Source organism: Labeo rohita, chromosome 13 (genome assembly GCF_022985175.1).
Source record: "Labeo rohita strain BAU-BD-2019 chromosome 13, IGBB_LRoh.1.0, whole genome shotgun sequence".
In the NCBI taxonomy this organism is placed as follows: domain Eukaryota; kingdom Metazoa; phylum Chordata; class Actinopteri; order Cypriniformes; family Cyprinidae; genus Labeo; species Labeo rohita.
In genome coordinates, this window is record NC_066881.1 from 13,453,782 (window position 1) to 13,468,076 (window position 14,295).

The following is a 14,295-nucleotide window of genomic DNA, read 5'->3' on the forward strand; positions in this document are numbered from 1 at the left end:
AATAAAAATCAATCAGTTTGACCCATACAGTGTATTTCTGCCACTGCCAATATACCAATGCTACTTAAGACTGGTTTTGTGGTCCAGGGTCACATATTATAATTTTACTGTATTTTTGAATTTAAAAAAAAAAATAGCCTGTGTGTGTATAAGCAACTTATTTTAAAAACAAAAAAAATCTTACAGAGCCCAAACTTTCAAGTTCTGTTAATTATTTGTACACTTATTCATTGACCTTGATCTAGTTTGACATTCTTATTCATTTCTGAATGTTTTCAAGATTCATCAAGGAAGCAAAAAAACAAAAAAAAAAGTTAATAGCAGTAGTTAATAGTTAAGTTAGTAAGCAAAAAAAGTTAAATATGATTTTCAAGTTTTTACAAACCTGAAAAAACAGATCACATTCCACCATGTGCAAAGTTACCAATCCAAATAAGATTTGTGTGCAATGTGAACAGAGCCTAAATTCTATAATGCATTTTAAAACACTTCTGGATCAAATCTTAGTTGAAAACCTGTGAATCATATGTGAAATTGACTGACTGTCACACCAAAAGTGCATGCGCACCCCAAATTGATGTTGCTTTCAACTGAAGTCTCCCATTATGCAAATGTGTTGATGTCATGGTATGCGAAACACACTAAACAAGCTCCTACAGGGAGTATACATGTGATGCAGGACTTAAGGTCAGTGCTGCAGGTGTTCATACCTCTGCTTCATGCGCTGGTGCATCCTCCCATGTTGCACACACTGCTCTTCCATCTCTTCACAACGACCTCGCAGTTTCTCAGCGCTCTCCTGCAGGTGCTCCTTCTCCAGAGACAACTGCTCGATCTCTGCTCTACACACACACAAACAGATGCTTAGGTTTTATAATTCACATTTCAATACTGTTAAATAAAGATGCTTTAACTCTAATAATGCTTGGTCTGAGATTAGATCATTCAGACCACAAATACACACAATGTTTAAGCAGCCTACACAGCATAGGAAAAAGCATATTTTACTAAATGATAAATTCAAAATTTCCTCACATATTTAAATGCAGCATGTATGAGGGCCTATCAGGAAGTAGCAGAAAAACATTGTTTTTTTTGTCATAGTTTGTTTGTTTGAAGAAAGGGAAGAAACAGGGATTTGAATCATCGGATTGGTCACAGCCAAATTTGTACTACGCCATGGCTCCAACACTAGTTATTTAGGCAGAGACGAATGTGTGGCACTTTGCTTAACAAGACTACATTGCACCAGAAACACCTGAGCACTCTGCCATCAGGTAAAGCCCTGCCAAGTCAACTCCATTAGCACCGTAAACACCCTGCTCTCCAAAGTTAAAGAGTCTACACGGAAGACATCATCTTCCAAAAACGGATCTTTGATTTAATGTGTAAACTTGTTTAATGTGCTCATATACGTTAACAGATATCGTAATGGGTTGCGTTTGATCAAACTGTTAAAGATACATGCAATTAAATCCACCACCACAACTCGCTTGTATGCACTGCATCAGACATGAGAGCAACCTTCATCCGAGTCTTATGTAGAATGAACCTTGTCGCCAGCGTGCTGCGTGCTCATCTGCCTGTAGGTTTAAAACACAACACTGAACAGAAGGCCACACCATCACCGGATGTAAAACAACAGGACAAGGAGATCAGTAGAGGGAAATAAATCAAGTGTGTGAGTGTATATACACAGTCCATACACCATTCCTGTGAGTTCATGGATGTTTACATGACTCTGTTTTAAACATCAGTCAGTTTCAATGGAGCTATTGTTACAGAAAAAAAAAAATATTTTCATTCACTGAAATAAAATGAAAATCAACAAAAAAAGTTACAATTTAAAATCTAATAGTGTAAAAACTGAAATTTCACTAAAAATAAAATACTTAAAAATGGTCCTAAAATTGTTAACATGGTTATATATATATATAAAAGTTTAACTTTCACAAACCTGCATGTACATGTAAACACGTAAATAATACAAGAATGCTGGTAGTTATAAATTAACATGTACCTGAACTTATTATTTTTTTAACAACATGTAAAGTTGAAAGTGCACATTTTAGGTGCTGTGACCAGTCACTGTTTCTTTTTCTACCATTTTAAAATCTTACTTTCTTTTTAGATAACAAAATAAATGAAACATAAATGCAATAATGCATAGTTACAAAATATTATCACAAAATACACTGCCCTCCAAAAGTTTGGAAACGCCCTAGAAAATGGGGTTTTGGACAATATTGGCATAAATCCTTTTTAATTTGTGATAATTTTGCACTGATCAGGGACAACACAAACTACAAAAACATATTTTACTACATAAATAGTTCATACATAGAAAAAAAACATTTTTGATTCAAAGTATCCACCATTAGCAGCTATTACAGCTCTGCATAATCAGGGCCTATTGTATTCTAAACTTAATTGGCAATCAATTGTTGAAGCTATTAAGATGTGCTGACCCAAAAATCTTTTAAAAACCTGGGCCAAGTTTAAACCAGTAACCAGGCATCACAGCTGGCAAAGGGGCATGTCTGACTTTGACATGTATATATTGCCATTATTATGTAATCAAAATGAAAATTATTATTGCTGGTCTTCAATGATAATGTCAAGTTACTTTAATGTATTTGCACCAAAAAATGATAAGGATTTATGCAAATATCGTCCAAAACACACTTTGCCAGGGGTGTTTCCAAACATTTGGAGGGTAGTGGAAACCCCGACAGGAGGCAATGTAAACATTATACGTTATGTATTTTATGTCAATCACCCATTATTGTTTACTTTAAGCTTTTATGTTGATTTCATTCACTCTGTTTGCAAAAGTTATGCAAATACAGCTTTCTTCACCTTTTGTGCTTCACTGTGGTTCACTTAAATAGTACTGTCGCATGACATTAATTTTTAAAGATGCAAATATTCCATCCCAGTGAATAAAAGGTCACAAAACCTGCTTGTATGATAGTTATAAAAGTATTAGAAATTATAAAGTAAAGCACGTCACATTGGGGTGGGCAATATACTGGTATACACAATTAGGCAGTAGAGATTTTGGACTATTGTCTCTATCACGGTTACACGCTCATGTGACGTTGCTGTGCTACGTGATCACGAAAACTTATCGTTTGCATGCGATTTTAAGCACTGCGATTTAAAAAAGTCATTTTAAGCTGTTGAAATGCAATCAGAAGTGAAAGAGAACTCATTTCGCTATATGTGTTGTCTGAGAGACTTTTTCAAAGCTCTGCTAGAGAGGTGCGCACATATGAAGAAGTTATTTTTGCTGCTTTATAGGCCTTGAACGGTTAAGTACACACACGTGTATGTGTCAAAATGCCCATCTCCGGAAGTATCCTCACAAACACAGTAATTTAGGTCTTAAGAGAATGCAAACAGCTGAGAAAGAAAACACATGTAACAGTATATTGGATCTGGGCAGCTCTTAAAGTGACAACAGTTTAATATTCCTGCTGTCTGTCATTCATGTTAATTAAAGAACAAAAGTGACAACATCTCTCACTGCTTTTGACTGAATAACTTTAGTAACTTTAGTAGAAGAAATATATATTTAATTTACACAGTGAGAAATCAGCAGTGTTTTTATACATTTGACTGCTTTATACAATGTGTGTAGCATTTCTTATTTGTTCTACTGTAGTGTGTAGATTTTTTTTAATGTTTTTTTATTTAGGCTACTATTAGGTGTGTGATATTGACACTGGTGACAAGAATTATGATTACAATTTCTTATTTATAGCAAAAATAACTATATTGTGATATACAGTGGCATGCGGAAGTTTGGGAATCTGTGAAATTGTGAATAATTTTAACAAAATAAGAGAGAACATACAAAATTCATATTAATTTTTATTTAGTACTGTCCTGAGTAAGATATTTTACATAAAATATGTGTACATATAGTCCTACAAAAGTTTGGAAACCCTTGGTTCTTAAAACTGTGTGTGCTTACCTGGATGATCTTTGACTGTTTTTAATGGCTGTTCATGAGTCCCTTGTTTGTTCTGAACAGTTAAACTGAGCACTGTTCCTGTTTTTCAGAAAAATCCTCCATGTCCTGCAGATTCTTCAATTTTCCAGCATCTTTTGCATATTTTAACCCCTTCCAGCAGTGACTGTATGGTTTTGAGATTCATCTTTTCACACTGAGGACAACTGAGGGACTCAAACACAACTATTAAAAGGTTCAATCATTCACTGATTCTCCAGAAGAAAACAAGATGCATTAAGAGCCGGGGGTGAAAACTTTTGAACAGGATGAAGATATCCACATTTTTATTATTTTGTTGAAATATCTTTTTTTTTTTGCCCATTTAGTACTGCCCTTCAGAAGCAAGAGAAGATACTTGCATGTTTTTGGAAGACAAATTAAGTACAATATTCCTTGATCTTCAAATTTGAAAAGTTTTCACCCCCAGCTCTTTTAATGCATCATGTTTCCTTCTGGAACATCACTGAGTGTTTGAATCTTTTTTTAATAGTTGTGTTTGAGTCCCTCAATTGTCCTCAGTGTGAAAAATCACATACAGTCACCGCTGAAGAGGGTTCAAATATGCAAAAGTTGCTGGAAAACTAAAGAATCTGCATGCTGCATGACCTGGAATATTTTTCTGAAGAAAAGTGCTCAGTTTAACTGGGACTCATAAACAACTATCACAAAAAAAAAAAAAAAAAAAAAAAAAAAAAACAGTCGTAGATCATCCAGGTAACCACACACAGTATTAAGAACCAAGGGTTCCCAAACTTTTGCAGGGGATTATTTTAATAATTTCAGCTATTTTTTTTTTCTTGTGGACTATTTGGAAACATCTTTTATGTAAAATATCTTACTCAGGACAGTACTAAATAAAAAAATAGCACGCATTTTGTATGATCTCTCTTATTTTGTTAAAATTCTTAACATTTTCACAGATTCGGCAAGGGGTTCCCAAATTTTCATGTACGACTGTATATCACTGCCATGAAATAAAATGACTTATATCGTGATAAAAGATTTTGGTCACATCACCCACCCCTAATGTCACAGTGAGAGACACTGCCTGGCGTTTGTCAAAGATCCATGTGCGTGTTTTTATCAGTCAACAGCAATACTAAAAATGCAGTAAATACAGTACGGTCACTAATACGTTGAGATGATTCACCGCATCCATCTTCTTCAGAGGTCTTCTTGAGTTCAGCGTGCGGGCGGAAGGGGGAGGGAGAGCAGCAGTGGCCTGTACCTTCCCAAGCTGGGCTGACTGACCATGGCAGATTGCAAGCTGCGATGTGAGTAATGCGCTTTACACTGTTTTAACAGCTGACTACCCCAGAGGCCTGAGGTGAGAGGCACATGTGATGGGCAGAGAGCAAAGCCTGCACGGAGGACAGGCTGGCGTGTGCCAGGGTACAGTGACAGCTCCCTTACTGGGGCACAGACTAGAGCAGTATGGCACGGAAAGGATGCCACGCTCTGGATAACACACCGCGAGTGGCTCCGCGCTGAATGTCGGACTCCGCGAAGATACACAATTCACAAAGCATCAACAAGATCAAACAGTTGAGAAGACGATGTCAAGCAATCTGCATTTCAAACATGGAAACTCATTTTCACTCATCTCACTGAAAGGAATGGCACAGTTACAGTGAGCACTATGTTTAGTTCGGCTGTAGATATGCTAGGCGCGTCATGACCGAAGATATTTGAAACAGCACATACTGGTCTCAAGACAGCCGGGGTTCCCATATCTTTTGACTAATGAATTTCCACTTATTTACCAATTTGTAATGACTGCTTCATACGTCAGTGAACTGTCAGTCGTGACTCAAAAACAGCAATTTATACTTGATTTAATATTTCACAGCTGAGCAAAACAACAAAAAGTAAGACTAACAATTTTAAAATTGCACATTTGCCATTTGCAGGTTTTCCATAGCCATAGAATCCTTGAACACAAGTATACATATAGGTCTAGAACTTGTTGGGTTGAATAAGGTATACATGATCTGAAAGTGCTTCATACCTGCTGCTCTGGGACAGTTCTTCCAGCTTTGCCCCAAGCGTCTGACACTCCTCTTTCAGTTTTCCGATCAGGCTGTTCTGAGCACTCAGAAGAGCATCTGTTTCTCTGACTGTGAACAGATAAAGCATTGACTCATTAACATTGTAAACACACAGATGTGCTAAAACACAGAACACAGGTACAGCAACAAGGCAACAAACAAATAAATAATACTCTTCCTGATCCCAAAGTTTAAGGTCATGTGTCAAAATCTGAAACTGAGAATTGAGATGATCCAAAGAGTATCTTGTGCTTTAATGACCATCTGTACAAAGAGTCATATGACCACTGTCACACATTTTCTTATTTTATTAGTGACTTAAAAATAATGCAGAATCAGACAAATGTGTTATTCACTTTACATTAAGTTTTTGAAAAACATAAAATTGTTTATTTCTAGATTTAAATGGGATTTTAAATTATAGATTTTCAGTGTGGTCTCAGATTTGTTCAGGGATCCCCACTTTATAAATCAAAATGAGGTCAGTACACTTAAATTAAAATGTGATATGGACTAGTGTCTGTAAATATTAAGCCACAAAAATACTATTTAAATGTGAATCCTGCATGTCTTTGTGTGAATAAATGGCGCACACACACAGTTTTGTTTACTGCACACATACTAAACCGCATGTGATGCTTGCGGTATTTTCAGCCTCTGCCTTCTCAATTTTTGAGCATATGAAAACATAAACATAATCCCTAGAACTGCTCTGAGAGTTACTTCATGAACATTTTACTGTTTTGTTTTGTTTTTTTTTTGAGAAAAACAATCATCATATCAAATACAAACAAAAGCAACCTGTTTGTAGCAACCTGTCAAAATAAAAGTTCAGTTCAACTTGAAGAAACTGTGACAAAAATATATTACTGAATGTAATGATTAAAACATTATTCTTTACATAATACCTATGAGAAAAATTATTTACCAGAATTTATTGATAAGAAAAATCTAAATACCCAACACAATAACAGTATTTCTGGGAAAAAAAGAAATAAATAAAATAATATATATGTTTTTATAAAATCAATTATTTAAAGATGATTTTAATTATTAAAATTTAATTAAACTGTTAAAATGGAATCCAGAAAATTAATGGAAAACTGAATTTGGTACAAACAAAATTTGAGAAAAAAAAAGAGAACAATTTCATAGGGCCTTAAAAATGTAATTTTTGTTAAACTTTTATTAAATTGCTGTTAAATTGTGTAAGTTTCATGACTTCAAATAATTAGACATGCTTTTTGGTTATTATTATTTTTTTTTTAAATGTAACTATTAAAACAGAGTCTATACAAATTAAAACAGAAAAAAACGGAATCCAAAAAAATTATAAAATGGAAAAAAAAAAACTGTATTTGGAAAAAACTAAAACGGATATCAAAGAGCCCTACTTTGTATTTTGTGCATATAGGCTATATATAGAGCTATTCTTTTTTAAAAACAAAAAACAAAAAAAACAACAAAAAAAAGGGGTCAAGCAGAAGCAGACAGAAAGTAGGAGCAACGTGGATTGTAGTATTAATTAAATTTAGTTTTCATTAAGTTCAAAAAGTTCAGAAGCTGTTGAAAAGTTCACCAAAGCAATCCTACTGCGTCGCTGCGCTTTGAAACTAGCTGGGCATGTGCAGGCCACAGAGAAAACACCACACACAAACCAGGATAAAAGAAACAAACTGGACTCTAAACAAACGGGGCAGAGTTTAAAAAAAATGTGGTATCATCTAGAGGCGATTCTGTCTCAACTACCAAAATCAATCCGTTTAGAGTTAAGAGAGATAGGGACGGGGGGAAGCGGGACAAAAATAATTAGCTATCGAGAGTGGCCATTATATGCTTAGAGAGGGAAGTGGTCTGCGGTATTAAAGGACTAATTCCATAAGCCCAGAGAGCTTCCTGCTGAGCCTCTGATGCCATTTCTCTTTAGACAACATGTGTGCCGTGCAGCCGCGCCAGAAAGAAGCCCTTTGTTTTCTCTGCGCTTTGTTCTGGCAATCAGCATGCCTCAAGTTTCTGGAAACACAGGTAAATAAACTAAACTCGCCCATCCAGATGGTGCAACAGATGTGAGAGCAGCACTCTGAAATCAGCAGACAGTGGGCAGCGCTGCCCGCCTCCCCCCCATTTTTAAACGCTAACTAATACGTAGCGCCGAAGCTCTGGAGCGCCGAGCATCTGCTCCCTTCGGCCAGCCAAAGGTTACAGGTGTTCCTGATGCCGTCCCGCACAGTGTGGCTCACGCCCGGAGCGTGTGGGGGTGAGGCAGGCGGAAGGGCGGGTGAGGCGGTTGTTCTGGCAAGGGGCAGCGCACCGGCGAACACCCACCACTCCTCTCGTGCTGCGCCTCCATTTGCTGGAGCGTCTGTGTCAGCTCACGTTCGCGCCGCTGTGCCTGGAAGGTCAGAGCGGCCATGTCCTCTCCACAGCAGCGCTCTACCGCCTCCTTCTCCTGCCTGCAGGGTGAGAGAGAGCAAAAAATGAGAGTGATACACATGTAGATCAGTGATATACATGAAGATTTCTGTGCCACTAGCGTCACCAGACGGAACCGCAAAATGAATGTTTTCAAACAGGTTTCCTGATCACTCCCCTCTGTGACTGGTCAGACAATCAGATAGCTCCGCCCCAAATTTACAGCACTGGTTGAGCCAGCGCTGTTGTGCCAGGCTTGATCAGGTTGCTCATACAAAAGATGTTCATGTCTTTCATTCTTCAGTCGTAAAGAAATTATATTTTTTGAGGAAAACATTTCAGGATTTCTCTCCATATAGTGGACTTCTGTGGTGCCCGTGAGTTTTAACATCCAAAATGCAGTTAAAATGCAGCTTCAAAGGTCTCTAAACGATACCAGACGAGTAGAAGGGTCATATCTAGCAAAACGATCTGGCATTTTCTAAAAAAAATAAAAATGTATATACTTTTTAACCTCAAATGCTCATCTCGTCTAGCTCTGCCATGCACATGCATACTCTGTGCACTCAGTTCAAGACAGTTAGATTCTCCTCCAGTCTCAAAATTGTCCTACTGTACATTGCTGCAGAAGGACTGACCTAGTGTTTACAAAGAGAATGTGCAAAGAAGGTCAAACGCCCTTTAAAAAAAAAAAAAAAAAAAGAAAAAAGTATAACAGTGATAACATCTTTTCACTAGATAAGAGCCTTATTCCTCGGCTGGGATCATTTGGAGCCCTTTGAAGCTGCACTGAAACTGTATTTTGTAAGTTCAAACTCTGGGGCACCATAGAAGTCCATTATATGGAGATAATTCAATTGGAATTGAACTACTCTACTACAAAGAACAATGGACAAAATCAGGACAATAAAAATGTTACAACACAAAGGACACAAAATTTAACTAACTGTTAAGTAAAAACACGGTTCACCCAAGTGGCAACCTCCCGATCTCCCTCTTGAAGCCAACACGGAAGTGACTAAAACTGCAATTCATCAACTGGCCGCTAGAGACTGGCTGCATAAGGGAATCAATCCCATAGACTCCCCATGTTAAAATGGCCAACTTCACAGCAGAAAAATTTTTTGTATACAGCCTGGTACAAAAAGTGATTTTGGTCTATATAGCTAATTTTGCCCTTCATGTTAACTGTGAGGGGGGTGCATTTTTTTATAACTCATCCGTTTAATTTATATTAAGCTTTAAAGTTCTGCATAATTTAGGGCGTGGCCATTTAAGTGACAGGTGGATTGCTGCAGCTGTCACCACCGTCGCACTAGGCGGGCGTGGTTTTAGCAACCAGCTCAACCCACGTCCCGCCTATTTGCCTATTTTCGATTATCCGGGAGTGACGTGCAATGACGCGATTCCAAGATGGCGACGGCTGACTCCCGCCCACCAAGAGCTTCAAAAATGCTCTTCAGAAATCTACGGGTGACGTCACGGACACTACGTCCATGTTTTTTACAGTCTGTGGGTTCACCAAAAAATGAAAATTCTGTCATCTTTTACTCACCTTAATTTTGTGTCAAATCTGTAAGACTTTGTTTCTTCTGTGGAACATAAAAGAAGATATTTTAAAGAATGTCTCAGTGTTTTTGTCCAGTCACCAAAACGTCTTCTCACCAACATTCTTCAAAATATCTTCTTTTGTGTTCTGCAGAAGAATGAATGCATACAAGTTTAAAACGACATGAGACTGAGCAAAAGATGACAGAACATTAATTTCAGGATAAACTCTGTTTTCTGTGTCATAGCTAGACTGACGAATCAAAAACCAGGACCAGAACTAACTTACTAGGGTCCAAAATTAACACTCGCCAAGCACCAAATGAGAGTAAAAGTTGGCAAGTAAATAAAATGTTAGCCTACTGGCCATTTGGCTGTTAGGAATGGTAACATAATGCTCTGGTAACAAAAATCTGTCTAATAATGATAAAAATGTTTCTGTTAGTATAAAATATATTTCTCTTTTCTGAGCTTTCAAAATGTGGAGCTACTGCCTGCTAGTAAGTACGTAAGGCTGTTAAGTGACATACCCTACCCTCCCTTTTTGAGCCAAAGTACACAGACGAAGAACATGTGACCTTTACAGCGTGATTACGTAATGCGTGAAGTCGCAGAGCTAGTGCAAGACGAGCATTTGTGGTAAAAAGTATATAAATTTGCATTTTTTTTTAAAATTACCAATTGTTTCGATAGATAAGACTCTTATTCCTCATTGTGTAGAGCCATTTGAAGCTGCACTGAAACTGCAATTTGGACCTAAAACCCGCTGATCCCTATTGCAGTCCACTATATGGAAAAAAATCCTGGAATGTTTTCCTCAAAAACCTTCTTTTTTTTTCAATTGAAGAAATTGAAATTGAGGATTGAACTAACTCTTTAAGGAATAATCCTCATATTAAGCCACCAAAATGCGTCTAAATGTTTTATTGAGAAGTGGCATTTCACATACAGCATATGGGGAATACATCATGCTGCTAGCATCAAAATTAACTTGTCATTGCCGTAAAAATGTAAGGTAACAAAAATATATTTTTTTTTAAATGAAAATTTATGCAAAGTACAGTCGGTAAGAAACATTTAAGACTGATAAATTCACTCAATTCACCCAGCACTGGCAGGTGTGACAACAAGGTTATTTTAAATCTAACGTATAGACTATACATCATACATCAACACATCTCTTGTCACTCTACCATGTCTTCACACCCCATGTATCACTTCATTTATGGCACCCTCCTTTATTTTACTGTTGATTTTACTCACCTGTGCTACGCAATTCCTGGAATGCTCCGGCAGTATTGTAATCCATTCTACAGATATGCAAATAAAGCTTTGTTGACTCTCAGACATAAAGTGAGAGAGAAATGTGCGACATACTACACAATGATTTCTGAGATACGACATCGATCAGTAGATCTACGTTAAAGCACCTCAAAGGTGGAAACAAAAGCACATATTCTTTATTCAGCCGCCAGGTTGAAGAGCATCACGTTACTGAGCAGCACAAATAAAATTACTAGTCTACACTACAAAAGAGCAGACATAATGCAGGCCAAAGGAAGTAAGACAAGAAGGAAAAAAACACCCACAAAACTCAAGTCAAAGTGTGTTAATTAACAGTGAAGCCTGAAAACTTTTCTCGCACACTGGGTTTGGAATGTAGCTGGAGAAGTGACCGTCTCTGCAGGCCTGCTGTCGTCTGGAGTGTGAAGGCGCTCCGCCTGCGAGAGCTGTGTGAGAGAGAGCGAGCAGGGGGAGAGCGCTCGGCCCCCGCTGTGCTTGAACAGCGGCCTAAAACACCATCCACACCAGCGCTCAGCAGGGGCTCACAAAGGCCTCACAGCCAGCCATTTGTTACTGTGGCTTTCCAGGGGGCCCAGCCACTCACTGGGGTGCGGGGGTGTGGATGGAGTGGAGGGGGGGGGGGTCGGGTGTTTGTCGACCAATTAGCATGAGAGAGACCGCCAGAAAGTTACCGAGAGCACTTTAGGGAAAAAGTTGGCTAAGCGAGAGGCCTTCGAGCGAGATACTGTGGACACCAACAAATCAAAACTTTGTGTATCTAAATGAAAAGAATATTTCATGTAGTGTGGCTAGCAGAAAAACAGAGGTGTTATCATGCATTGATTGCTAAATAATATAATTTGACATTTTCGTAGCCTGCTTCTCATATACTCAGGGTTTAACAATTCAATTAATGCCCAATATGGAATATCAGTAACATGTCATATGTACCATACTGCTGATTTACTAGAAAACACATATGTATCTAGTATCAAACAGAGCTACTGCTATTGCTAAATGTATTCATTTAGGATCCAGTGGGAGTGATGAAATTATATTTTAAAGCAGCACTATGTAATTCTTTCTGTTTAAAATTTGAAAATGTATATAATGAGCAAGTACATTGTGAATTCATCTTCAAAACCACATTTTTGTCTTATCCCGAATCACTACGGTACACTAATAATAAGTGCTTATATTTGGACTATTGTAGCCTGGTCGGGTCATCACAGCTGCGGAGTAACACATACCCGCGTGACATTGCCATAGATATAAACTTAGAGAAGTAGCTCCGGTTAGAATGTAGAGATGCGTGCAGTTCTGTTTATTAACAGCTAGAGTGCCAAAAGTTACTTAGTGTTGCTTAAACAAAGTTTGCTGGCGGAATTTAATGTGCTGAAATGAATACTGTATACCACAGAATAAGAAACACTGTAAAGAGTGCAGTTAAAAAAACACAATCCAATGACAGTTGTGAGCTAGTTTCTTCAATGAATCACTCAAGAAGTCTCATGGATCATGATTGAGTAATCGTTTTGAATCGTTTTGAGTTTGGTGAACATTCACTGAATGAACTAACTGAATCAGTCAAGCCTGGGTCGCTTAGTGAATTGCAGGTCATTACTGTCAATCATGTACAGTCAAAATGAAGCAAGAACAGTTAGTTTTGAGCACTTGAAGGGCTATTTAATAACCCTTATGTCGCTCCAAACATATGACTTTTGCACCTCTCAAGATATTTGGAGGAATGTTGGTAACCAAATGGTTTTGGTTACCATTGACTGAGACATTTTTCAAAATATCTTCTTCCGTGTTCCACTGAAAAAAGAAAATCATAGAGGCTTGAACTAACTAATGTACCATATTGTAAAGCGTTACCAAAAAATGTTGGGTCAGTAAGATTTTTCTTTTTTTTTTTTTTTTTTTTAAGAAGTCTTACATGCTTACAAAGGTTGCACTTGTTTGATCAAAAATACAGTAACAACAGCAATATTGTAAAATATTATTACAATTTCAAACTCATTTATTGTTAATACAGATATACTTATGTAATTTAGTTCTGTGATAAAAAAGCAGAATTTTCAGCAGCCATTACTTCAGTCTTCAGTGTAACATTATGCTTGAGAAATCAGAGATGCTCACAAAACATTTCCTACTGTTATTATAAAAGTTAATTATTTTAATATATTTTATATTATATTTGATATTGATATCTAAAAATATCTCACTGACCCCAAACTATTCAGACACCAGATATAATTTTTGATATTTTTTACTAGTGGGTGCAGGACACTATAGTTCATTTATGCAAGTGAGGATAGCAAAACAAAGTCAACTGACATATTATACCCAAAAATTCTTCATACAGTAAACTACTGATAGAAATTATTATTCAAATTACACCTGACCTGAACATGTTTTGCTCAAGTGTTTTTTCTTTAATAGCTAATGCGAACTTATTACACCACACACAACAAAATTAAGCTTGGTAACTGGTTGACCTAAATTGGTATTATCTAATTGTGTACTTAAATTTAACAGCTGACAGCTATTCAACCTAATTCAGTACATACCCTATCAAAGTTATCTGACATTATCAAGATGAATTTGTTCTGACAGAGTTTAACTCTAAGTTCTTTATTAAGTCATATTTTGTTACCATTTTCTAAACTCTAGTGAATAAACTGTTAAATGCTGAAGGTGTCTGAATAAATTTTGGCTTGACTGTATATACGTCATATTTTATGTTTACGTATAAACAACACTTCTCGATGCATTTTGCAATCAATTCACTTGTGTTAATTAAAACCTGAAATGTCATCCGTTTCGAGTGTTTGCACTGGCATGAACAATTGTGAAGGCAGGTCAGACAGCTCTGACTCACCTCGCACCCTCTCCAGCCACTCCACAATGGCAGGTCAGTGTGTGTTTGCTCACTGCTGGTAATGATGTGAGCGAGGCCTAATGTCCTCCGGTCAAGAGCCA

The 14,295-nt window shown here is 37.2% G+C and overlaps 1 protein-coding gene across 1 annotated transcript in view; it reads right to left on the reverse strand.

Moving 5' to 3' along the window:
* Positions 1–14,295, reverse strand: part of sdccag8 (SHH signaling and ciliogenesis regulator sdccag8) — a 55,673-nt gene that overhangs the window by 19,780 nt on the left and 21,598 nt on the right. The window contains exons 14-16 of the mRNA XM_051126365.1: positions 8,392–8,519; positions 6,027–6,135; positions 711–842 (exon numbers count right to left, since the gene is read on the reverse strand). Of these exons, the coding sequence (XP_050982322.1) occupies positions 711–842; positions 6,027–6,135; positions 8,392–8,519 (369 nt within the window). The remainder of the gene's footprint in view (positions 1–710; positions 843–6,026; positions 6,136–8,391; positions 8,520–14,295) is intronic.